Below are 27,958 nucleotides of genomic sequence, written 5' to 3'. Positions count from 1 at the left end.
CTAACTAACCTTGTCTCCCTTCCCTATTTGTAAATTCCATAAGAACTAAAATTTGTTGCTTCTTTCCTTTCTTTCTCCTCCTCCCCCATCCATGTCCCTGGGGTATTATTTGTTATCTTGAGTTTATAGATAGGAAACTAGAAGTTCTCAAAGATTCTAGGGATTTAACTTTTCAAGTTGTTAAGTGGATGCTGCTAGGTTTGAAGTCAGCGAGACGGAAGTTCAAACTCTGTCTCAGATATTTATTTATTGGCTGTGTGACTTTGAGCAAGTCTCAATTTTCTTCTCCGTAAAAATCATAATGAATTGAGAGAATCAAATAAGATGACATGAAAGGCACTTTGCAAAACCTTAAAAATACCATAAAATGCTAGTTATTATAAAGAATATAATAAATGTGATTATATATTACTAGCAAGTACTACTACTCAGTATTGTAAAAGCAGGATTCAAATCTAATCTTGGCTCTGAATACATTAGTTCAATTATCTATACCATGCTGCCTCTTATGAGAGAGGAAAAGAACTCAGATGCTTCAAAATTTATTTGGGTACTGTGAAACTACTGCCCACTAAGTTATTCACAATTATACCCATTATCTTTTTGGTGCTTTAATTTTTTACAACTTTGGGGGTTGAAATAGACACGCCTTGTAACACTAGGAGACCAGAACACAATTCATCTGTTTCTGAAGTGCTGTTAAGGAGGCCTTATTAGTTTGTGACGTTTTAATATTGTATAACTAAAAGTAATGTATTTCTGACTAAAACCATCAAAAGTTCATAATCAGTTTGAAGTAAAAGATTTTGAATTTTATAAAAGCTTTTATCCCAATAAAATAAAATTAGAATTAGAATAAAACAATAAAGGAAAAACATTTGCCTCTTAGCTTTCATAAAAGTTGGGTATATAAAGCATACAAGCTGAAAGGAAAATTGAACTACTTTCTGTAGAATAGATGGATTGTTGGTTGGTGTGTTTCATTCTTGAAAATAACCAAAATGACATCAATGTGTTGGAGTCAAGGTTTGGTTGTTTCCCAACTGTGCCTGATCAGACCAGTAAGAGCTCAGCAGACCTCAGGTCTGCTGGATGTTTGGAATGGCAATGATTTCTAAATTTTGCATATCTCATATCGTTTGAGCTATTGCAATTTTGCTTCAATTTTAGAGCACAGTGCCTTCTTTGTGCTGCAGACCTTGCAGAGCGGTGGGTCCTTTGTCAGTATCTCCCATGTCACACTATTGATTCCAAATATGATTTCCAATTATATAGAAAGACCTTGAAAGTGTCCTTGTATGATTTCTTCTGACCCACCATGTGAACACTTGCCTTGAGTAAGTTATCTGTAAAATATAAGTCTTTGGGGCAAACATATATTTATGTTCAATATTTGAACAATGTGGCCAATCCATTAGAATTGCTCTTTCTGTAGTAGAATTTGAATGTTTGGCAGTTCAGTCTGAGAAAGAACCTCGGTGTTCAATTTCTGTCATGGTGCCAGTGGCCACTTCTTACAGCCATGCAACAACGCAGCACAACAACTCTAAACCTTCATTTTGGTAGGAAGTCTACTATTCTCTCCCACACTTTGCTTTAGTTTCTACCAAACATTGAGCTAGGTTTCAGTGCATCAACCTCATTATCATCATGTTCATCTCTAGAAAGTATACTGACATTTGCTATATAACTGATGGTTCCACATATGGACAGAGTAGTGCTGGCTGTGTGTTCTTTTGCTGGTAATTATTAGGCCATAATTAGCACAAGCAGCTTAGAATGGATTCATACTTTGTGGCATCTCAGTTTCAGAGGCTTCATTGAATGGCATAATCATCTGTAAATCACAGATCACTTATTAACTCTCTCTACTTTAACTTTAGTCTCCAAGTTAAATCATTTACTGTCAGTGTGATAGCTGACCTTGATGCCTATTTTCATCCTTATTGAAGGTATCTGTCAACGCTGAAAACATCATGCTAAAAGGCATGGGAACAAGCACTCAGTCCACTTTCACTCCTGGAGGAAACCTGGAGGCTGAGGTGATGGTGGACCTTCCTGTTCAGAGCATTTTTGTATGTATGTTAGCATTGTATCATTTATGAACTTTTTCTCCAGCAGAGGAATTCATTCTGTCATTCTGGAATGGAATACTATATGTATATATATAGTAACTCTCCATCTTGATCATTTTAAGTCTCACTTGAGAAAAATTCATCAGACTTTTACTTCCTCATAGGCTTTAAGCACTAACTAGTAAGCCCTCATGGAGGAAATGCCATTTTAGTTGATCTTTGAAGGAAAGTAGAAATTCCCAAGAGGTAAAATGTAGAATCTTACCAGTGATGGTATACAGTCTTAATAAGTGAAATATCTGTGTGGGAAAAACTATGTAACAATGAGAACTTAAAGAAACTCTTTTGAAACTTTTTAAAGATCTTTGCTTTCAGAAATGGTTCATACTTTAAGACATGGGTAATGAATGGAAATCTGGGAATTTGGATTTTCTGGTGGCTTATAGGATCCTACCTTAGAGATTCAGAGGATTTTAATAATGAAAGTTTTTTGTTTTTTGTTTTTTTGCAGATGTAATAACAACATAAAAATATTATCTCCAACTTTTTCATCCAAGGCCACCACGACTAAGTGGATTTCAATGAAATTGCAAGAATAATAGTTTCTGATGCCTTAGGTTTATCTCCTTTTCAGTTCTTGACTCTCTTCCTCCCCACTATCTGTCTCTTTTGAGATTTTATACCAATTTCAGAAGTATTTGCTTTTTAATGAAAACTCTGCAATGCCTAAATACCTTGTGTAACTGAAGGAATATATTTAATAGTGAAATTTCAGGCCTGGAAAAAGTTGGATTGGAGGGAAAGGAGAATTTAGAGGTAATTTGAAAGAGTAGTTTTCTCTCCTTTCCTCCTCCAATTGCTACAGGCTATAGAGACTGTTTTCCTTAATGTTAAATTGAAGTGGAAAAAGTATTCCAATATAGGTGAAGGAATAATGAAGTCTTTCAAGCCTCTTAACAAAGTAATATTAAAATTTTGGGAGGAGAATGAAGTTTGGAAAAGGAAGAAGCATTTTTTAAGCACTTACTATGTGCCAGGTGCTGAGATAAGTACTTTCCAAATATTATCTCATTTAATCATCACAACAGTTCCAGGTGCTGTTATTGTTCTCATTTTATAGTTAAAGAAACTGAGGCAGGTATTGATTTAACTGACATACCTAGGGTCACATAGCTAGTATTTGTCTGAGGCTACTGGTCAATCCACTGTACAAACTAGCCACTACATCTCTGCATTTCATTATTGATAATGCTATGTTTTAACTTACAGAAAACATTTTTAAAAAATTTCTTTGGACCTACATGTGCAAAAATGTTTGTAGCAGCTTTTTTTTTGTATTGTCAAGGAACTAGAAACTGAGTGAATGCCCATCAATGAGGAAAATGGCTGAATAAGTCTATGGTGTAAAATAATATGTTATTATTCTATAAGAAATGATCGGCAGTATGACTTCAGAGAGACTGACATAAACTGATGCTAAATGAATTGAGTAGAACCAAGAGAATATAGTACATAGCAACAACAAGATTATGTGATAATCAATTCTGATAGACTTGGCTCTTTTCAACAATGAGGTGATTCAGGCTGGTTCCAAAAGACTTGTGATGGAGAGAGCCATCTAGGCTGTGAGGACTGAGTATAAATCACAATATAGTATATAGCCTTTTTTGTTGTTTGCTCTTTTTTTCTTATTTTTTCCCTTTTTGAGCTGATTTCTCTTGTGCATCTTAATAATTATGGAAATATATATAGAAAAAAAATGCATGTTTAAGGATGCTAAAGGATGCATGCTAAGGATGGGGGAGGGAAGAGGGAAAAAAAGATGTGGAACATAAGGTTTTGTATGTATTTTGAAAATAAAAAGCTATTTAAAAAAGAAAAAAGAAAAAAAATCCTTTGTAATGTCCTATACTAAGTTTGCTGATTAAGGAAAATGCATACTTTAAATTACTGGTCTTAAATGGATTACAAAAATCCAAAGGTTGCACAAAATTAGATCTTTGCTTTTTGGTTTACTCTTCCTAGATTCAGATTTTGCTTTTTGTCATTGATAAGAGGTGCATTTTTTTTTTTTTATTGTGGTTGTTTTTATCTCATTGACCATCTTATTCTTTATATTTAATATTGTAGAATTTAAATTTAAGATAATGCTTAAGTCTAATTTTATAGATTCCTTTGCAATTCCTTTCATAACTGAAGCTGCTAGGCCTGAGAATTGTTTCTGCATCAAAAACTATAGCAGCACTTATCAGTTGGGTGACAATTGTCAAAGAAATGCTTCCCTTTTTTTTTTTTTTAACCTAGGAAAAAATTCCTGTTGTTCCCTGTATCCAAATATAAAATCCAGGATCTGATGTAAAATCTTTTGTTTAACTATTAAAGTATTTAATAATCTTTCTAATCTTATATCATATTGATCTTTTCTGTGATCCAGGCTGTCTGTCCTCTGTGCCTGTAATTCTCTACCTTCTGGCATTCATAGCTTTTCTGTCAAGTCTTAGCTAAAGTCCCCCATCTATTACAAGAAAAACTTTTCCAATCCTTCTTAGACTTAATGTTTTCTCTCTGAGACTACTCCCACTTTATCCCATTTGTTCATAATTGTATACATGTTGTTTATCCCCTTTGACTGTGCTCTTTTAGAAAACAAAAACTGTTTTTGCATTATCTCCAGCACTTAACATAGAGAAGGCACAACTTTTCATGATTAGAGAGGGGAGAGGGAGAGGGAGAGGGAGTGTAACTTTCCTGTTGTTTCTCTCACACACTGATGGGATTGTATAAGAGCATCATCTGTTACTATTCATCATTTAGAAAGCAGATGGCACTAGCATCTTTCTTTTCTAACTTCCAACTAGACATATCATAGGCATAACATAGACAATATCATAGGTAATACCCATGAGAACTGAATCCAAAACTACAAGAAAAGATATTTAAAATGATAGTCTCCAGGCTCACTGCTGGACAGACAAATAAAAAGACCTGATTTCATCAACCATTTTTGTACAGAAATTATGTGAGACACACACACACACATGCATATATATGTATGTATATAAAAATGCTAGTAGTAGTTTATCTGTGGTGGATAGAATTTTTGAGGTGGGAAAGAGATTAACATAACCTCTATTAAAAGTATCCTATTTATGCCTGAAAGCTATTTGCCTTAATTTAGGGAAGAAAAACAACCTCAGTTAAGGGATGCCCTAAAGGAAGGTAATTGTATACAAATTCTTTTGCATAGCCAAATTTCTCCTGCTTCCTTTTGGGATTTTTGGACTTGCAAAACATTTTGCTTTTTGGTTTGTTTTATTTGTGGAGGTTGGTAAATTTATATTACTACCTTGACATTCAGGGATTACTTATTTTTGTCTCTCTCTAGAGTGTCTCAAACAGTGATTTTCATTGAAATAAATTGCCATAACCATATTTGAATCGTACTTTATATGAATGAGACAAAATTTCCTCCTTATTTTTTCTTTTCCCCACTTTAATTCATTTGAAGCATAATAAATTTTACCCTAGTCCATTTTTAGAAGCATTTCCTGTATTTTTTAAATATATATACTTGTGTTTCCATGCCTTCTCCAACTTGTCTATTCCCCTTCTTTTGTCATCTTTTTCAGTTTGCTGGTGAAATAAAAATCTCAGGGTTTCAATTTGTATTTCTCTTAGTAATTCGGAGCATTATTTTATACCTCATTTCTTGACATCCATGGATTGTCTGTAGATTCAGCTCTAATATTAATGTTGTCACAGGCTGCCTTCATCCCTCCAGCCTCTTACTCTCATTAGGTTACTTCTCTTTTGGATGTATTGTATACTTTTTAGTATGTATGCTCTTTCACAGACCACCATCTAACATCTTATACCAAGATAAAATCAAAATGAGTTCATGATTTAGACATTGATACAATAAGCCAATTAAGAAAACAAGGAATAGTCTACCTGTCAGATCTGTGGAGAAGGAAGGAATTTATGGTCAGAGAAGAACTAGAGAATATCATGAAATGCAAAACGGATAACTTTGTGCAAAACCTTTTAAATTTAATGTAATCAAACAAAACCAATGCATCGAAGAATTAGAAGGAAACTGAGTTGGGGGGAAAAAATTTTACAGCCAGTGTTTCTGATAAAGACCTTATTTCTAAAATATATAATTGATTCAAATTTATAAGAATATAAGCCATTCCCCAATTAATAAATGGTCAAATGATAATGAATAAATAATTTTCAGATGAAGAAATTAAAGCTATTTCTGTTGAGGTCTAGATTTGGGGTACCTAAATGAGATTAAGGTTTAGTTGAGGTCTAGTGGTAGTGTTGGGGTACAGGAAGTCAAGAAAAGCTCCCATGCCACCCCCTGGATTCGGCACAAGGATACTGCGGTACATGAGGTCTAGTAGCAGTGCGAGTCCCAATAAAAACATTTATTAGCCCCAGAGCTAGATTGATAAAAGAGGTTTATTATTGGGTTTGGAAGTAAGGAGCTAGGTGAAAGTAGAGATAAAGAGGGTTCAGTGGACAGAAAGTCCTCACATGGCTAGCTTGTTTTGAATCTCTGCAAAGAAGGGTTCCCAGCGGCCCTTTTATAATGAGATTTAGCTCGAGGGGCTTTTGGGTGTACCCCCAAAGTTGGCTCAGATCCGGGTGGGGGCTGGGGCAGGCCCGGATCTTCTATTGGAATTCAAATGGACCAGGATTTGTGAGTCAAAGGGTAATTACATTCACTAGGAGGGGATGGGAATCTAGAGAAGAATCTTTCCCACATCATTTCCAGTTATATAAAAGTGTTTTGAATTACTATTGATGAGAGAAATGCACATTAAGCCATTCTGAAGTACCATTTTACACTTCTCAGATTGGCTAAGATGACAGGAGTAGATAATGGTTAATGTTGGAGGGCATGGGGGAAAACTGGGATACTAATACAGTGTTGGTAGAATTACAATTATAAGAACTGATGCTAAGTGAAGTGAACAGAACAAAGAGAACATTGTACATAGCAACAAGATTATCTGATGATATGGACTTGGCTCTTTTCAATAATGAGATGATTCAAGGCAGTTCCAACAGACTTGTGGTGGAAAGTGCCATTCATCCTGAGAACTATGGAGATTGAATATGAATCAAAGCAATAGTACTCTGACCGTTTTGTTGTTTTCCCTTTTGATCTGAAGAGAATTTTTCTTTTTTTTGCTGAGGCAATTGGGGTTAAGTGACTTGCCCGGGGTCACACAGCTAGGACACTTTAGTGTCTGAATCCAGATTTGAACTCGGGTCCTCAAACTGCCCCTGAAGGGAATTTTTTTTGTGCAATATAACAAACGTGAAAATGTGTTTAGAAAATTATACATGTTTAGCCTATATTGGATTCTTGCTATGTAAAGGAGGAAGGAAGAAAAATTTGGAACACAAGGTTTGCAAAAACAAAAATATGTAAGTCCCTTAAGGCCAGGAATTATTTTTGCAAGTTTTCCTTTTTATCCACATCCCTCACCACGTAATAAGCACTTGAAGTGCCTTTTTGATATTTGAGAATGTCAATTCATCTATCTGAGCAACTTGATGCCTTTTACATACTTTGATAAAGGTTTGTCAATTCCTATTTGCTTTACAGGCTACTGCCAAGAAGACAAAATGTTTGGTTTCCACAAACCAAAGATGTACAGAAGTATAGAGGGTTGCTGTATTTGCAGAGCCAAGTCCTCCAGTTCACGGTTCACTGATAGTAAACGCTACGAGAAGGATTTTCAGAGTTGCTTTGGGTAAGATCATCTGAAAGTGAATGGATTTGTTTGTAAATGTCTTTATTAAATGAAAATCCCGTTTTGTGAAATGAATATAGCAATAAAACCCTAGCAGTAAGCTTTTGAGTGATGTGCTACTAATGGTTACTGCATAATTTTTTTTGTAGTGTTACTAGAAATTCATATGAAAGGTTATATGAGTACTAGAAATGCTAAATAATTACACCTTTTGAAAAGGTGTGAGAAGGGTTTTTTAAGCTCTTAACTCTAAAGATTCAGGAGGCTTTACTTTTTCAAATGCTTTATTCTATGTTCTCCCCTTTGATTGTCTTTATCAGTGTTTGAAGGAGATATTCAAGAAAAAGAAAGAAGATCAATATGATTAGGTGATTTGCCCTTCTTTGTTCGTGTAACTAATGTAAAAGTCAGACTGTGAAGTTCAAATCCCTATCACTTCTGAAAGTATTCAACCACATTTTTCCTTTTTTGTATTATTTGGTCCTCTGATATTTGTCCTCTTATTGTTTTGGGGCATGTTTGGTTTTTTAATGTAACAGATTGGTTTTAAGAATAGTCTGCCCTAGGATGACAGGAAAAGATAATGCGGAATGTTGGGGGGGGTGTGGGAAAACTGGTACCTTGATAAATTGTTGGTGGAATTGTGGATGCATCCAATCATTCTGGAGAGCAATTTGGAACTGTGCTCAAAAAGTTATCAAATTGTGCATACCCTTTGATGCAGCAATGTTACTACTGGGTTTATATCCCAGAGATCTTAAAGAAGGGAAAGGGACCTGTATGTGCCAAAATACTTGTGGCAGGTCTCTTTTTCTTTCTTGCTTTTTTTTTTTTTTTAATAACTTTTTATTGACAGAACCCATGCCAGGGTAATTTTTTATATTATCCCTTGCACTCACTTCTGTTCCGATTTTTTTCCCTCCACCCCCTCCCCCAGATGGCAAGCAGTCCTTTACATGTTAAATAGGTTACAGTATATCCTAGATACAATATATGTGTGCAGAACCGAATAGTTCTCTTGTTGCACAGGGAGAATTGGATTCAGAAGGTATAAATAACCCAGAGGTCTTTTTGTAGTGGCTAGAAACTGGAAATTGAATGGATGCCATCAATTGGAGAATAGTTGGGTAAATTGTGGTATATGAATGTTATGGAATATTATTGTTTTGTAAGAAATGACCAGCAGGATGATTTCAGAAAAGCCGGGAAAGACTTACATGAACTGATATTGAGTGGAATGAGCAGAACCAGGAGATCATTATGCACTTCAGCAACAATACTGTATGATGATCAGTTCTGATGGACGTGGCTCTCTTCAACAATGAGATGAACCAAATCAGTTCCAATTGTTCAATAATGAAGAGAACTAGCTATACCCTCTGGGTGAAAGTGAAAGAACTCTGGGAAATGAGTGTGAACTACAATATAGCATTTCCACTCCTTCTGTTTTTGTCCACTTGCATTTTTGTTTTCCTTCTCAGGTTATTTTTACCTTATTGCTAAATCCGATTTTTCTTGTGCAGCAAGATAACTGTGTATGTATATATGTTGCATTTAACATATACTTTAACATAGTTTTTAAAAATAAAAGAATAGCCTTTCCCTCCCTTTTTTTCCCATTTATTTAAGTCGTGTTCAACCTTTTCATTTGGCATTTTTTGGCAAAAATATCAGAGGAACTTACCATTTCCTTCTCCAGCTCATTTTACAGATGTGGAAAACTAAGGCAAATAGGATTAAGTGATTTGCTCAAGGTCATAGAACTAGTGAGTATCTGAGGCCAGATTTGAACTTAGAAGAGTCTTCCTGACTTTAGGCCTAGAATTCTATCCACTGCCCACATATTTTCTGTATGAGGTTACTCATTATTTCACAATCATGTCACGAGTGAATTTTAACTAAAACAAACAAAAACAACTTCACTGAGATGTTACTGAGTTCCTGGAGGTATAAATGTTCTGATTGGTGTGTGCAAGATGGTGGTTGTTAGGAAACCTAAGGTCATAAATTACTAGCCCTCTCACTATGCTATTGGGATCACTAGCAAGGAGCATAAATGTGGTGATGGAGAGACCTTTCCTCACATACTGATGAGCAACTTCTAGATAAGTTTTTGGGAGTAGGAATAAAAGGACAGGGGATGTCATTTATTATTGCTTCAGAAAGATCTGAATCAAATAAAACTATCGCAAAGTACCTGGCACATATATATCACTAATACAGAATTTTAGCTATTATTAAGTTTCAATGAACTATTTAACAATATCTCTTAAATTGTACTGCCATAGGGGAAGAGGTGGTAGTGGAATAATCTGGCTACAGAGTGTGAAACCTCTGACATGGAGTACAAGCCCAAGGAATAGCCATTTAGCCCTAAGGTTAATATTTTTGGCTATCATAGCGCATGAAAATTATGGTTTTGATTAGCATCAGTGAAAGAAATACTGAAACCAAAAATCTTCAAAGTTTTAAGTGTTTAACAGTATGGTTGTAGATCTCATGTTAATCATCTTAATTACATGTGTTTTGTTCCTTAACATAAGATTTGACATTTAGTGTTAAGCTGTAGTTGGAAATTAGATTTGGGAATTGCTGAAACACCATTTCTTAAATTGATGTAGAGCCCTGGTATTCCATATTCCATGCATTCTGAAAAAGTTCCACGAATAGATTTTTATTTTGGTAATCATTGTCCTTTCCATATTAAATTTGAAGTCAGATTAGGCATAATCTCTATTTAAAAAAAAAAAAAGAACAAAACTCTCTCTTTGTCCTGTTATCCCTCTCTCATACCTAATTGCTCTCTTCATCTCAGAAGTATTCTATACTTCCTAGACTAGCATTTATGGATTGTGTTTCCAACCCCTAAAGTGTTCAGAGGCCAAATGAGTTTAGGAAACACTGACCTTGTGGATTTTTTGTTTATCCTCACCAGAGCCAGGATTTAGTGGCTTTTCTCTCTTTTGTTTCATTGTGTAAGCTTTTCCCTGCCTTTTCATTGCTCTCTCAACCAACATATATTAAAAATGAGACAGAAATAAGTTTCTCAAAAAGGTTGAGATAAATTAATTACCATTATGTTTCTGTGTTTTCTATTCATAGCCCCTCTCTATATTTTTAATATTGTTTTAATTGGCTGATTTATGTGAAATCATAACATTTATTCTTATTCTGAATTATTCCCTTTGTAATTCCTAAATTCCATAATATATTATAGACTAGTAGTGTCAAACTGAAATAGAAATGTATCCTTGCAGGCCACATTACATTAGAAAGCCACAAGTTAGTATTATCTATATTGTTTTTATTTATTATGTTAAACATTTCCCAATCATATTGAATCTGTTTTGGCTTCACTTGGTGGTTGGCCACTCCAAACTGTTTATTAAATGTGAATTCTAGAAATATAAAGTTTACAGGGCAAAGAAAGTGGAAATTTTTTTTTTTTGGAAAGGGGATATATTTAAACTTCATTTTAATAAATGTGTTTTTGCATTCTTAAAGAAGTAAGATCAATGTATTATTTATTTCCCTATTGTCAGGTTGCATGAAACTCGTTCAGGAGACATCTGTAATGCCTGTGTGCTTCTGGTGAAAAGATGGAAAAAGCTACCAGCAGGATCAAAAAAAAACTGGAATCATGTTAGTTCCTTTCCTTCTCCTAGTTATGCTCTTTTGTTGTCTTTCAAAGTGATGCTATTGGGATTTGTTTTATTTTCTTATATAACTTTTACGAGTTGTAGAGCATTTTTAAATTGTTTAAAAACTTTTAAAGTAAGGAGAAGTTTTTTTTACTGCCTCTATTCACCCGACACTCAATTTCTCTGAGGAGACAATTATTACTGAATTCAGAGGTTTTTTAAAATAAGCTTTGGATTTTAAATATTTGGAAGCAATACTTATTTTCCCATAAGTCATTGTTTAGGGAATACTAAATAAAAGAAATGAAAAATTTGGCTCAGAACAATATCAGTTCCCATATTTGTACCAAACATTTTTGGAAGAACATAGCAATTGACCCTCAACATACATTCCAAAGATTAATGGGATGGTAAGATCAAAGATGAAATTATTTATCCCATGCATCTCTGACTTCTTTCAATAACCTATTATTAATCATCCAGATTTGTCCAAATTAGTTTTTAGATGTTCAGAAACCTTTATTAACCACTATATGAAGAAATAAAGTCCTTTGTAGAAATACCATGTGACTGCTAACATTCTGTTTGCTATTTATTGTTAAGCCATAGTTGGGAATTGCTGAAACAGCATTTCTTAATTTAGTATAGAGCCCTGGTACCTCAAAAACAATAAAAGACTTACTTTGTACTCAGAATTGGGAGTCATGTTTTAGATTCTTAAACACATTTTCCTGAGTACATAGGACAGAACTCTAGGAAAACAAGGAGCCCTCTTTTAAAGATGGTAATAACCATTTTCTTTCAGGTGGTAGATGCAAGGGCTGGACCCAGTCTAAAGACTACATTAAAGCCAAAGAAAGTAAAAACTCTTTCTGGAAATAGAATAAAGAGCAACCAGATCAACAAATTGCAAAAGGAATTCAAACGACACAGTAAGTTTGAAATGATGAATTACTTTTTTAATGTAATCCATTAAACTCATTAGTATCCAATGATAGTAAAGAAAACATTATACATATATGAAGTTTGAAGTCTATTGCATTTATTCTTGATTTATAAATGATGTGTCTTACTGTCTTTGTAGTAATTCTTTTCATTCACCAGTAGCAGGTTTTGCTTTTGTGCTCACTTTGTGCTGAATGTGGTAAGAGATGAATAAAGCATTTACATAAATAACAAGGGAGAAGATGATCTAAAAAGAGAAAGGAAAGGTGTCTATTCTTCAGATTTTGAACTATGGGTAGGAATTTTGCATGTGATTAAGAATCCTCTTAGAAGTAACAGGTAGGTGGGGCAGTGCAAGATGCCTGTGACTGGAATGAATAAACAAATACACACACACACACACACACACACACACACACACACACACACACACACGATACGTGAAGTAATATGGAGTTGAGGAGGGTAGGATCATTGGATTTAGAGTTAGAAAGCTACTTGGAAATTTCAGTCCAATTCCTGCACATCCCTGATTCCTACTCTCTTCCCTCCCCTCACACTCAATTTTGCAGGTGAAGAATCTGAGACCTAGAGCATTTATGTGATTTGTTCAAAGTAATTTGCAAAACTAGGATTTCAACCCAGATCATCTGATTGAAAAGCCACCATATTAAACTATAGGTAGAGATTATGTCATGGAGGGCTTTGAACACCAAGCCAAGAGTTTAGACTTTACTTCTCATAGGCAATGGAACCCATCTTAAGTTTTTTTGATGCAGAGTTGTTTTAGAAATTATTCTGGCCACATTGTAAAAGCAAGCTGAGACAGATGTCTTTATTTCCATTTGAAATTCCAGCTCAGATCTTGTCTTTTTGACATTTCTATTTGGAAATAAGCTCTTCTCTTACATTAAGTTAGCAATCATCATTTACTGTTTTTTAAATTAATAATTAATATAATAATAACATCTCATTTGTATTAATATATTTTATCTCAGATGAGCTTCATAAGAACCCTATCAGAAGTAGCAAAATCAGGTATTAATTTTATAATACAGGTAAGAGAGAATAGGTTTGATGTAGCTGTATGGCAGGCTGGGGCTTAGTGAGCAGCTAAGTATTCTGGTATTGGCAGTACACTCTAAAGTCCTGTGTAGGATAGATGAATCGGGAAAAATGGCTTTACCTGTACTGTACCTCTTTGCCTTACACAAGTTCCCTTATTAGTAAGGAAATGGTATACTCTAAGCTAATCCTGGTCACTAAAGATTTTTCTTCTAAAGATGCAATTCCCTCGAGAATCACAAATGTGAAAAATCATAGGACAATGTGACCCAAGCCATTCCTAGTAGAAATAGAGGACTGAGTTTCATAAATGAATGTACAAATGCTCCATAGATAAAAGGTATAAGGAAAGACTGCAACATCCGCTGAGATAAAATGTAATGGGAAATTCTTGATTTTTTTTTTGGAAAATTAAATGTTTATTACTGTCAATGGTTTCTTTATTGTATTAGCAATGAATGAGGGTGTGTAAGACATTAGGATAATTTCTTGGTTACAAGCAGCTTGTGAATTTTTTTTTTCCTGCTTGTTTTTTTAAAACTTAATTATTACTTTGCCAACTTTTTTACAGAGTTTATACCATTGTTCTTTGAGAAGGTTAACAACTGTTCTCTATTGTAACTTCTCCTTTATAGATTCTGATGCTCATAGCACCACTTCAAGTGCCTCCCCAGCTCAATCCCCTTGTTACAGTAATCAGTCTGATGATGGCTCAGATATGGAGATCAGCCCTGGGTCTAGCAGAACACCAGTCTTTTCCTTTTTAGATCTCACTTACTGGAAAAGGTAAAGAACCATTTGAAACATTTATCTCAATTTGCACGCTATCTAAATCATAAGCCACTGTTTCCAGCTTTCCTAGCAACAAAGTGGGTTTTGGCTAACTAGGTGGGTTTTGGCTAACTAGGTGGGATTTACTTAGAAATCATGGATAAAATAAAAATTTGGAATTTTGTGTGATCTTCCACTTGAAAAATGTTAAAACAAAAATGTATAACCTATTATAACCCTGTACTTAGCTAATTGATATTGCTAAAGGATTTTCATGAATTGTGATGAGATTGAAGAAGCAGGACTTTGTGGGCTTATAGTTGCTGGTTGTTGACATTGGCTTGTCTGCATATGTTCCCAGATTAATTATGTTTTTGGGGTGTTTTTTTTTTCCCTCAGACAGAAAGTATGCTGTGGGATTATCTACAAAGGTCGTTTTGGGGAAGTTCTAATAGACACACATCTATTCAAGCCCTGTTGTGGAAATAAAAAAGCAGCTGCAGAACAACCAGAGGAACAGAGACCAGAATCTCTGCCCGTCTCCAATCAGGAGGAATGGTGACTTTAATGTTTCTCAAGAAGGGGGACTGAGAATTAGTATAGGAAAGGCAACAAAATGACCCTCTTTATTTTACTTGGACACTTACTATCCTGCCAAAAGACAATTTCTATAATGGTTTTAAAGTGGGTTTTTTAAAAATTTGTTTTCATTTTTTTCTCCACTTAAACTCTGAAGCCAGTGTCTATCTTACTAAAAAAGATTGTACATAATATTTAAGATGCTACGTATTTGATAGGAAAGCTGAATGCTGCTGTAAAATGCTCTTTGGGTTGTTACTGTTTTTTAATCCCTCCTTAATAAATGAACATTGAGGGGGATATAGAGAGCAGAAATGGGATTTTTGTATAAACAATATGTAGTTTAGTCTTTCTCTATTGAAAAACAGTGATTAGGCATTTTAAGTGAGTGATAAACTTTGTTTTCCTTTGTGAAAACAAATCTGACAGATTAGTAAAAAGACTTAAATACCAGAGAGGCATTTGAAAACAATTTTGAAACATGAAAGTCTTGCAAAGGTTGTGAAGATTTAAACCTATACTACTGAGTAATTAAGTAGGACAAACTGTACCTTCTAGTGCAGATAACTTGGAGGAATTAGCATTCCTTAAATTTAAGACAAAGAGAAACCTGTTTATTTGTATTGCTTCCTCCCTCTTGTAGTAGTATAAGAAAATAGTAATTTATAGGAATTGGGGAACAAAAAACCACAGGTCCTCCTGGAGATGTATCAAGTCTTGGGAAGAATGACTAGGGCTTAACCTTCCTGTATCTAACTATGGAAGCATCACTGCATGGGTAGAGAATACACTGTATATACTGATTGTTAAAAGTAGTGGTCCATCTTAATGAAACAATTGTGCACATCTGCAGGATTGTGCAAAACATAAGGGTTAATGCTTCTGGGCACATTTCCTAGGGAATTTCACATCTGTAAATAATTGACATTTTTCTTCTATATTATATATAACTCTTGTCTATAGGTTGCTTAGTGACTACATCAAAGACCTGCATGATTCAGTTTTAGCTCTGGATTATTTCAGTTGACCTTTGTGAAGGTTTCACCTACATAGGTGGGCATTTAACTTGTTTTAACCTCTTGGGATATATTGCAGTGCACTGCTACAAGTTTTGTCTTTTTTTTTTTTTTTTTTTAAATGTTTAAAATTAACTTCCACTAGGAAGGAAAAGGTGTTGGGAAATAGAATGGGTTTGTATTTTATTTCTAATTCAAGCTTTCCAAACATTGCAATGTTAAGGATAAAATAAATGCTGCAACATGATATTCTTCAGTTCTAAAATGGTTTCAAGAAAAACATTTCCTGTTTGAATCCACTGCATGTTCATCACACTGACAAAAACCTCTTTATGAGAATGTTCTAAATTTTGAGAGTAAATTCAACATGTTCTACCAAATCTGTGCAGAAAGTGAAAATAAGAGGAGTGTTTTGTTTATCTTGTACCATGATGTGGTGCTTCCTTTTTAAGACTGGATTTTGTACGTTTGATAGTATAAACAATATAAGAATGAGGAGTGAGCCATTTTTATGGGCCCCCTATAGTTTTTTAGATTTCCACCATTAGTCAATACACTCTTCCTTTTGGAGAAAAGTATACCTATTTCATACTCTCCATGCACATTACTGTATGATAAAATGGCTAGATTATCTGTGTGGAGCTACAGTATTTGAAGTGCATGAATGAGTCCTAGCCATTGACATTTTCTTCCTGAGTTCTTTTGAAATGGTTTTTTTGTACATTTTTAATGACTGCAGTATGGTAGAATATACTATAATATAGATCATCTCTACTTCTGTATTTATTTATTTATTGCTGAACCTCATCCACAGTCATCTTCACCCTCCTCTATCTGTTCCTTTGCCTGTAGGATATAATGTATGTAGTTATGCACTTTGTATTAATGTATTAGAAACCTTCCAATCTGTTTTGTACTTTTTATACTGTTCATATACTTATAATCAAAACTTTTCCTAGGATGTTGAATAAATTTAGTCTTATTTAGAAAACACAACAACCAATGTTCTTGGTCTTTATGGTATATATCAAACCGTGGGAGAAATACAAGCTTTGAAATAGACTTTATGAAGAATAATTCTTTTGTTTCCTGTAGTCCCTCTCAAACTGTTACATGCAATTGATGGAGTGCTTTTATCTCCTCCTGTTTTAAATCACCTTATCTGGCATTCTTTGTAGCATTATGCTACTTTTGTCCTTTCCATCTATCTGCAGGAAGCTGGCATGTGTCATTTTTTAAAAAGTGTTGTCATATTTTACAGAGAAAGGAAGTGAAGGACAGAAAAATTAAATGATTTGATCAGTTCACATATCTACCGTGTTTCCCCGATAATAAGACATTGCCTTATTTAAAAAAATTTTGGGGACAGAAAACCACCAGAGGGCTTATTTTCAGGGGAGGGCTTATTTTAATGAACATTGACAGCAATTTTAATAAACAGGTAAATGTGAACCAAAAAAGTACCTTTATTCAATAATGATCATGTCATCTTCTTCAACAACATCGTCATAAGTGTCCATACCCTGAATTCCGTCCTGGATGTCTTGCGCCTCTATTTCCTTCAGAAGAAGTGGACCCAATCTGTCATGTCCCGCAATATAGCTCTCTTTAAATGAACATGTCTTGTCCAGGTAACCTGCTCGTAGTGCCTTGGCGACACAGCTGTCAGTAATTTTATCCCATGACTTCTTCACCCAAGTCACGACTTCTTGCAGACAGGGCTTCACAAAGTTTCCACGCTGATTTCTTTCCATTCTATTTCCAGTGTAGTCATTGACTTCCATGGGCAAATGGTCCTTGAATGGCTTGTTTATTGCAATATCAAGGGTCTGGAGATAGGCAGTCATTCCTGCAGGAATCATTACTTGATCTATTCTTCTCTCTGCAAGGAAGTTGTTCATTTCTTTAGCACGGTGAGTGCTGGCTGAGTTCTTTTATCCTCCATCATGCCCCCTCACTCCCGCTTACATACCGGGTTTTTATGTTGTCCTGCCTCAGCTCTCCTCCGCGGCACTGCTCTCAATGGTGCCAGCAAGCAAATCACTGGGGAAGAACAGGATGATGCGCTCACTGCTGCAGCTCTGATTGGATGCAGCTCGGACGGTGGTGTACGTTTTACCCGGGGTGGGGGAGGGGAGGCACGATGCATACAGAGGGTACCGTAATGTAGTATGTAGCGCAGGGGATCACCTTCACTACAGTAGCAATCTCAACAGGGCTTATTTTAGAGGAATCTTACACAGTAAGGGGAAGACTTATTTTCGGGATAGGTCTTATTATTGGGGAAATACAGTACTATGTGATAATAAGCCAGAATCCAGACTCAATCCTGAGTCAAAGACTCAATTCATTGAAAGTTCCTTCTGCTATACAGAGTTGGAAGAGAACTTAGCAGTTCAGCTATTCCAGTGCATACGGTGGGCCAACTGATCCAGCCCTTCTATAGCACAACTGACAAATATCCATTCAGCCTTGCTTGAAGAACTCCAATGAGAGGGGCCCCCATTACTTAGCCTACAGTTTTGTAAACAAATCACTTAAATGCTCTCAAGCAGCTTTCTCATCTGTAAAATGAAAGTAGTAAATGGATTAATTTATTTCTAAGGCAGGCTTTCCAGACTGAGATTCTTTTGGTAATTTTGTAAAGTACTGCTTTTGATTTAGAAAGCATTCAAGTGTTGTGAAACAGACTTCTGGCAGAAGCAAGAATTTACTGCTGAGTTTTCAGTGAAACCAACCTCTTTTATGCCCTTCAAACAGTTTCCTAATATTCCAGACCTGTATAAGTATCCTGACCATCATCAATGTATATTTAGTGGAAAGAATGGAAAAGAGCTTTTTTGAGATTAAAGTTAGATTTTTCATTAATTAAGGTTTATTTTTTGCCTTTTCTCCAAGAAGATAATAGATTTTTTTCTAGAACACTATTTTCATATATAGAGCTGTATTACTTTTTGCAAGCAGAAAATACCTTACATAACAAATATCTCACATTCTTGAGTATCAACCCTATTATATTTCACACAAGAGTCTTTGCATTAGCCATACCTCTGGGTCACTAGTGAAGAGTTTTAATTTCTGCTTAATAGGATGGAGAGCGTTTATTTTTAAAGTTTCTATTTGTCTCTATTCTCAGAAGAAAGGAATATTCAGTTCACAACTGCCTTTCATTTTCTTCACAAACTATTTTAAAGTTCTCTTTGTTCAAAAGCAGGAAACCTTATAAGGAAGAATAATTAGCATGTTTTAAAGGTAGTAGTTGTAGTAATAGCAGCAGCAGCTAACATTTATATAGTATTTACTTATGTGCCAGGCATTGTGCTCATTTCTTTGAAATTATCTCATTTAATCCTCACAACAACCCTGTAAAGTGGGCATTGTTATTATCACCATTTTAGAGTTGCAGTCACTGAGGCAAATAGTGAAATAACTTAGCCAACATCACACTACTAAGTGTCTAAAACCAGTTTTAAACTCAGGTTTTATGACCCTTAAGCCCAATGCTCTTACCCTATCTACTTCAACACTATGACTAGTGTGAGTAAGCAGTGACTTAAGAAACACATTTCAAGCACTTTGAAAAGTCATTGGGAGATTCAAGACTAGAAACTTGAGGGGTTTAAGTTATTATATAATAAAGAAATTATGGAAGACAAGTGTGTGATGAGGTAGTATGATTCAGGGGGAAAAGCCCAATTTGGGCAATACTAAATATCTTTATGAGGTTGGACAGGTCATTTAACCTCCTCTGGTTTCTGTAGTTAGGATTTCCTCTTATATGTAAAATAATGGAGTTTGATTATGACTCTCTTCCAGTGCTACAGCAGTTTGTAAAGAAAGTTCCCATGGAACCAGAAATTCTTACCCTTATAAAATTTTCAAGATTCAGTGTGACTTTATGATTGTCCACAAGATGGTACCGTTTTCACACATTACTGAACTTTTCTTTGGAAGATAATTTTTTTCCTTCTTGATTTAGATAAAATTTCAATCTTCCTTATTTTTCACATACATGTTAGAAATATATATACACTTGAATTTTTTAACATTGTGCTACTCATCCCTTTTCTCCTATAGTCACTTCCATTTCAGACTTAATAAAAATGGAATTAACCATTGAATTCATGAAGTTATGTATATTGATAGATAGGTAAATGCAATATTTTCATTGTTTGGATCATTTTGTTAAGAAATCCTTCTCTTTGTTATGTAGTCTTAAATTTTATCCCTTTACATGATACTTCAAATATTTCAAGATTTCTCTCACTAAACTTATTGCCTTAGTTTTCTCATCTGTCAAACAGGAATTGATTATCTTAAGTGATCTCTAAGGTTCCTTCTGGCTGCAGAAAAATGCAAGTTCCTTCAACCATTTCTCATTTAAGTTTCAAGATCTTTCACACCTTCCTCTGGACTCACTTGAATTTGTTGCTGTGTCCTTCTTAAAATGTGGCACCCAAACCAAAAATGATGTTGTATATGTGATGTGACCAAAGTATACTAGGGTTGTGTTATATCTTTATTAACACATCTTACATATTAAAAAATTATTTATTAATGCAGCCTAGGGTTGTTTTAGCTTATTGGCAGTCTCATTCTATTAATTTGAATTTGCAGGGGGTTTTATTTTTTTTTTTTTGAGAACTATTGTCATGATAATTTTCCCTTCCTAATATATATTTTTGCAGTTGACTTGTCAAAAATTTGAGCTCAAAATTTTGTTTTCATATCATTAATTTTAGTATAATTTTTGGATTTTGGATTCTGATTCGGTTATACAATACATTAATTATCCTTTCCTTCCCTGCTACCCACAGAAAAATGTCTTCAACTAAGTCATTTAGTTATCTCTTGGGTTTATGAAATTGTACAAAGGGAAAGGGATTAGGATAGAACCATTTATTTTATCTTGTTTTGTTTTAAAGAAAACAATTACATACCCAATAATCACTGTTACAAAATAGTATGCTAGGAGCTGTATTTTCTGTTACTTAGGAATATATAATCTAATTGGAATAATGCATATCCACACTAAAAAGATAACAATATAAAGTAGTTCAGTTGGGGATGACTGAACAAATTATGCTGTTCAGATGCTATGGAATACTATTGTGTTGTAAGAAATTATAAAAAGAATAAGTTTCAGGGAAACAGAAAAATTTGCATGAATTCTGGAGTTCCACATTTTCTCGCATATTCTTCCTCTCCTCTCCTTTACTTAAAATGGAAATCAATTTGATAAAGGTTATATATGTGTTACTTTTTCTTTTACAACATGAGTTACATGGAAATGTTTTTCAAAACATTTAGAAAGATTTAGAGGGATATGATTATGGAAGATCATATATTCTCCCTCACACCCCTACTGCTCCTGATGCCTCTATCATAATGCTATGCATGATTCTAGTGCTCTTGAAATGGTTCTAGAACCTAGATAAAATTTCCTCATCAGTCATTCTGGGTCCCTTTCCTACTATTTCCATTGCCGATTATTGGCCACAAAGAAATTCAGAGTGGTAGAGATTTGCTTTGAGGTGTTACAGATCCCAAAATTTCCTTCTATTTTCTCAGATACATTTGTACTTGGTATCTTTTTAATCTTGGAATCTTCTCTGAAGTGAAAGTTGCTGTACCAAGGACTTGTACCAGCAACAGTTGTGCTCTAAATTTAATGTTACCTGAGATGAAGACGACAAAACAAGAAGAGAAAAAAGTTGGTTCATTAGTTGGGGTTGAGATGCTTTTTAATATAGAAAAAATTTTAATGTTTTTCTTACTGTGTTCTTTAACAATTTTGATGAAATGTTTCAACTTATTACAATTCCTTTCTTATTTACACATCTTAACTGATAATTTTGTGAAGGTCATTTTCTTCTACACCTTTCAAACTCTCAGGGCTTTATTCCTGAAACTGGTATAAACAGCTTAAATCCTTTATCACTAGTAGAAAGACAAGCCTGAATCTTGCTGCTTCAGACATATACAATGTATTGCTTGGATCACTTAGTAGGCAGGGCCCACTGAAATAGTGGTAAAAACTAGCCCAGCTTTAACATTATCTAACTCATCCATTTCAATCATAAGGATATAATGAAAATTTTTTTAAAGTATCTTACTCAGAAATGTTTCTTATTTAGTTTAGTCATGTTATGAAAAAAAAAAGTAATTTGTTCAGTGGGCCTTTTAAAAAACTTATCTCATAGCACCACCATTTCTATTTCCAAGCCCCAAGAAACCATATGGTTAACATTCTAGATTTTTTTTTCCTATTTTCTTTTTTTTATTAAAGCTTTTTATTTTAACATTCTGGGGTTTCAACAGAGATATGAACATCAAGGTTATTGAATCCATTTCTCTGCATTTTTTGAAAATCAGATATCTTCTAATACCCAGTTTTAATTTTTTCTATTTTAAAATTATTTTTCAACATTCACCTTTGCAAAACCTTGTGTTCCAAATTTTTCTTTCCCCCACCCCGTCCAGCCTGCAGGCAATATAATTTAGGTTAAACATATGCAATTTTAAAAACATTTTCATATTGATCATTCTTCACAAGAAAAAACAGATCAAATGGTGAAAGAAAAAAAAGAAGCAAACAACAACAAAGTGAAAATACTTTGATCTACATTCAGTCTCCATAGTTATCTTACAAGTCTATTGAAATTACCTTGAATCATCTCATTGTTGAAAAGGGCCAAGTTCACCACAGTTGATCATCATATAATCATCTTGTTGCTGTGTACAACGTTCTCTTAGTCCTGCTCATTTCACTTAGCAATTAGTTCACTTAAGTCTTTACAGGCTTTTCTGAAATAAGCCCACTGATCATTTCTTGTAGAATATTCCATTACATTTATATGCCATAATTCAGTCATTCCCCAGTTTCCATTTCCTTGTCACTACAAAAAGGACTACTCTAAAAACAATTTTGCACATGTGTGGGTCCTTTGCCCTTTTTTATGATTTATTTGGAGTATTGACCTAATAGAGACACTGCTAGAATAAAGGGCACACACAGTTGATAGCCCTTTGGACATAATTCCAAATTGCTCTTAAAAGTAGTTGGATCAGTTCACAACTCCACCAACAATGCATCAGTGTTCCAGTTCCACATCCCCTCCAGCAGTTTTCATTATCATTTCCTGTCATCTTAACCAATTAATTTGAATTGATTTTCATTAATCAGTAGTGATTTAGAGCATTTTTTTTTCATATGGTTTTAATTTCTTCATATGAAAATTGTCTTCATATTCTTTGACTATCAATTCGGGTCTTGGGCTTGCAACACCCTTCTATTGTCCATTATTTCCTAAAGAATAGTAAAAGTGTTTGAACAATATCATCTATAAGATCATCCTGGAATATAATTTATTAATTCATATTTTTAAAAAGTCATTGTGAACTTAATTATTAAGTACTTTTAGAGAAAAATTATAAGTTGTTATATATTTTAAAAATATTTAATACATATTGAAATTAAAATATTTAATAAATATTAAGTTTGTGAATTAGTAACAATACATTTTTTCCCTATTTGCAATTTTTTTCTTCTATCTGCTACAAATCTACTTTATTTAGTAGAAACCCTTCTGGTTTTTTTCTTAATTCTTTTTAGCATTTTACAAGTTAATGTGTTTCTTTCACCTCCCCCCACCCCACATTGAACAAATTTCAAAAGTCTAATTTAATTCTGTCAGAGAGGTGTTTTTTTTTATTTCTCATTCCTTTGGACTCTTGTTGCATTCATCAGAGTTTTAAAGAACTTTAAAAGTTGTTGTCCTCTATAATATTGATAATTTAAGATAGCTGGACTACCAAATCATGAACCCCCCAAAAAAATAAAAATAACCTGAACATCATATTTCAAAAACTGAAAGAAAACTGTCCAAACATTGGGACAAGAGGTCTAACAAAAATAGATTCAGTGGTTAACTTCTGGGGGGAAAATATTTTGAGACAGCTAGAAAAAAGTTCAAACTCCGAAGATCACACAAAATATAGCGGATAACATGGAGAGTATAGGGAATGTAATCTTCCAGAGAGTAGAAGATACGATGCCTAAAACCTAGAATAATTTACCCCCAAAAATCTGGATGTAATAGAGAAGTGGATTGTCAGTGAAATAATGGAATCTCAAGCATTTATAATGACAATATTACTACATTCATTACAGCTATAAATGGAGTCAGACAATATTAAAAGGTAAATACAGATTACTCAGAACCATGAATTGTTTACATTTAATGAAATTGGATGGAGATCTTAACTGTCAACAGAGGTGATATTAAAAGAAGGAAGAAATTGGGGAATTTAACATACTGTGATGTCCAGGTAGAAGTCTAGAAAAGTGATAAGGAGAGAAAGGGTCACTTGAGCTTTGCAAACAAACATATAGTTTGTTTTAGAAATACATTCAACAAATATGGAATAGGAAGATGGGAAGGGAGGAAGAAATCTAAATTCAGAGGAATTAATCATCAGCAACATTTTAAGTTCAGGGACAATTAAAGGGGATTGTTAAGAGGGGCTTAAGAGGAAAAGGGGGTGAGGCTTGGTAGAAAGAGAAAGTTTGGAGAAGATGAAGAGAAATAGAGTGATCCTGACTATGAGATGAACTCGACCATAAAGTGAAACAAGATAGCAGAATTAGAGAATAATATCCAAAACTTGTTTATAAGAAACAAACTTGAAATATAAAGACACAGTTATATATAAGAAATTGGAGATAAAAATTATTTTGCCACAGATGAAAGGATGGGAGAAAGTAGCAATCAGGATCTCAGAGAAGGCAACATGGAAAGTAGATAAAAAAGATAACAAGTGAAATTAAATTTAGCTGAAAGGTATATTGCAAAATAAATTAATTCAACATATACATATAAATGCACTGAAATCAAACATTGTACTGAAATATTTTGCATATTCAACTATGTACCAGATACTGCAAAGTATTAATTTAATACAAATCTTTTTAAAAATCCTCTACCTCAAGGAATTCTTTCCTTTATAAAGCTATATGAAAGTGGGGGCATAATGATACAGTTGAAACGAAGCCACACTATTGGTGGAAAATAAGATGACTAGGAATTTGAGCACTCTAAAAGGAGGTAATGGAGTAGTTTTTGCCCCGTGTTGTAATAGGGAACAGAAGCAAATGAAGGTACTAATGATTTGTGAGTACTAAAGCTACAGCAGTTTACATGGGTTTCCTAGTGCTCTTGTTGGGGTGAAGGGGGAAGGATTGATTTAGCTGGAGGAGAGCTAATCTGATTATATATAGGAATCAGTAAAGCTATAAAATGGGGCATTCTTTGGAACTAGACAGATCTAAGCAAAAATAAATTGAGCCTCTGAATAGGATTGTAGAAGCATTAGATATGGGAAATAGCTAGAATTGAAGGAGTGGAAATGGAAAAGAATACATGCATACCACATACACATATGTTCACATGTATATTATATATAGTTTTCTATTTTCCCAGTTGCATATAAAATTTTTTTACATTTGTTTTAGAACTTTGACTTCCAGATTCTTTTCCTTCCTCCCTCCCCATCCTTCATTGAGAAGGCATATGTGAAGTTATGTAAAACATTTCCATAATTTCATGTTTCGAAAGAAAACTGGATCTTTCCCCATCACTACCAAAAAAGAATTCTATAATCTGTATTCAGTTACAATCAGTTCTTTCTCTGGGAATGTTTAGCATTTTTTCATTTTAAGTCCTTCATCAATTTAAGTCCTTGAATCAATATATTATTTAGAATAAAGAAGTCATTCATACATGTATAAGTACATATAAACATTTTTCATTTTCCTTCAATAAGCTGTGTGTGTGTGTGTGTGTATACACATAACATAACACTTTAGGGGATAAAAACTTTACAAGCAAATTCAGAAGAGCTATAATATTAAGCCCATCTTAGGAAAAAAGGACACCAAAGGAAGGACTAAAAAATAATTGGAGTTTTATCCCAAAGAATTGGTTGCCCAAAGAATAAATCATAGAACCAAAAGTTCAGTGTAGAGGGCCACAGACAGTGAGGGAACTCTGGGTGAGGTATAAGACCCTTCAGTCCAGAGCACTGGTTGGTTCCCCTATTTCCCCTAAAGAGCTCTCAGCCTTCCTGAGAAGTTAGGGGAGGGTGACAACCTGTCTTGTGATTGAAGCAGAGTGATACTAGGTGGCAATCTACATAAAATAGCAAGTTGTTTATGTGGTTCAATGTGTGCAGTATATACTTAGCCCATGCCCAGTGTTGTTTTATTTACATAAAGGTATTAGGGTATAAAAAGGGGAAAGAACTGGGGATAAATGGACTCCCTTTTTCCATCATCCACAGGAGTCTCACCTCATCACTTCTCCACTAAGACAGTATGTTTTAATCACCCCAACTTGGAGGCTCTAGAAAACAGGACATAACAAATGTAAAAACATACAATTTTGAAAGATTTATGAACTATGAATAGCGCAAATGACAAATTATGAAAATTGTTACCTTCCTGCTGACAAAGATATGATAGACTAATATGCAAAATGAGACATTTTTGGACCTAGTCAGTATGAAATGTGTTTTGTTTGATTCCACTTATTTAGTGTGACTTTTTAATTTTATTTTTTTTAAGATTGTGATGAGTTGCAGTGACAGGGAGAAAAAAAGAGCTTTAAAAATCCAAATTAGGTAATGTTTTTTGTATCTATCCACAGTATTTTGGGGTGCAACTTTACCTTTTTTTCTCCCCTACCTTGTCCTTTGACTTGTTCCAAATGTCAATTGCCATGGGTCATAGTGTCTTTTATATGCTTTATATATGCTTCATTCAGTACCCACATATCACGAATTTTTCCTAAAAATTGAAAAAGAAAGCGTCCTATAAGAATCATTCTCTCAGACAACCATAACCCTAATACCAGGGAAAGATAAAAATGAAAAAACAAAAAAAAGGTGTTAATATCACTAATGAATATTGACTCAAAAAATTTAGGGAATCCTGAACATCCTGACTGTACCAATTTGTGCAAGGAATCACTCATTACAACCAAGTGGGATTCATACCAGAAATGCAAATATGGCTCAGTATTAGGAAAACAGAATATTCTGGGAGAATAGCAAAGTATGTTTGAAAATTTCAAGCTTTCCTCCACAAACAAAATAAAATTAAGCCCCAGGGTGGAGATAGAATAGTTATGAATAAAAATAATAGTTGGGACAAAACAGTCATTCTCTTGGGATATTCCTAGAAGATCAGAAGAAAGATACCAGATAGGAGGTTTAGCTGGTGTGAAATGTAAACACCTCCAGGCTAGTTCAGCTGGACTAGTTATTAGTGAGCCCAAGTTGGAAGGTAGCCTCCATTTCAGCCACAGGAGTTTTCACATCCCAGTCAGTGCCAGAGTCTGGTGTCTCAGTTGGGGAAGATTTGGGAAACCTCTGCTGTTAAGGAATGTGAGGCCCAACTGTGCTGCCCAGAGGCAGTTCTGGTAGAAGAAGGAACCAGCATATTCTCTAATGAGTGCAGAAATAGTGGGTAAGGAATCTGCTGGCTGCAGACACAGGAGAATGGAGTTCCAGACTAAAGGAGAGAACCAAAGGAAGCACCCTGGATGTCCAGGACGAGAGATTATTATCCCAACAATATCGTATAAAATGAATAAGCAAAAGAGAACACAACCACGGAAAGTTACTGTGGGAATAGGGAAGATGAGAGCTCATTTTCAGAGGATAGATACTAAAGTTAAAAAAGCTTCCCTCATCCCAGAGAGTAAGTATTAAATAATCATCTCCTCAAAAAAGAATTCACATGAAAAGATTAAAAAGATTTTTAAAATCAAATGAGACCAGCTAAAGGCAGCTGAAAGTTAGCAGAAAATGTCAGGGTGGGAATTCAGTGAGCAATCCTAGTGCAGTCAGCACAGCCCCAGGTCCCCTGATTCTTGTGTCAGCAATGCAGGACATCTGAATCAGCGGTAGTAGTGGTGGCTTCCAGATCTCTCAGCCCAAAGACACCAAGGAAAACTTGGAAGTTCATCAGAAGAGTCTGTGGAACAAGACTGGGAATGCAGGATGTGCCAGTGCAGCCTTAGCCCCAGTGCCAG

General features: G+C 34.5%; 1 protein-coding gene across 1 annotated transcript in view; it reads left to right on the top strand.

Annotated features, from left to right (window-relative positions):
* The window catches only part of SINHCAF (SIN3-HDAC complex associated factor), a 30,977-nt gene extending 14,115 nt beyond the window's left edge, over nt 1-16,862 (top strand). Inside the window, exons 2-6 of the mRNA XM_051962804.1 lie at nt 7,699-7,846; nt 11,389-11,488; nt 12,293-12,419; nt 14,133-14,283; nt 14,668-16,862. Of these exons, the coding sequence (XP_051818764.1) occupies nt 7,719-7,846; nt 11,389-11,488; nt 12,293-12,419; nt 14,133-14,283; nt 14,668-14,830 (669 nt within the window). The 5' untranslated portion in view covers nt 7,699-7,718 and the 3' untranslated portion in view covers nt 14,831-16,862. The remainder of the gene's footprint in view (nt 1-7,698; nt 7,847-11,388; nt 11,489-12,292; nt 12,420-14,132; nt 14,284-14,667) is intronic.
* Nucleotides 16,863-27,958: the final 11,096 nt, after the last annotated feature.

The sequence above is a fragment of the Antechinus flavipes genome, chromosome 5 (assembly GCF_016432865.1).
Source record: "Antechinus flavipes isolate AdamAnt ecotype Samford, QLD, Australia chromosome 5, AdamAnt_v2, whole genome shotgun sequence".
Classification (NCBI taxonomy): Eukaryota; Metazoa; Chordata; class Mammalia; order Dasyuromorphia; family Dasyuridae; genus Antechinus; species Antechinus flavipes.
The sequence above is the reverse complement of the archived record's forward strand: the minus strand, read 5'-3'. Positions and strand labels throughout refer to the sequence as shown.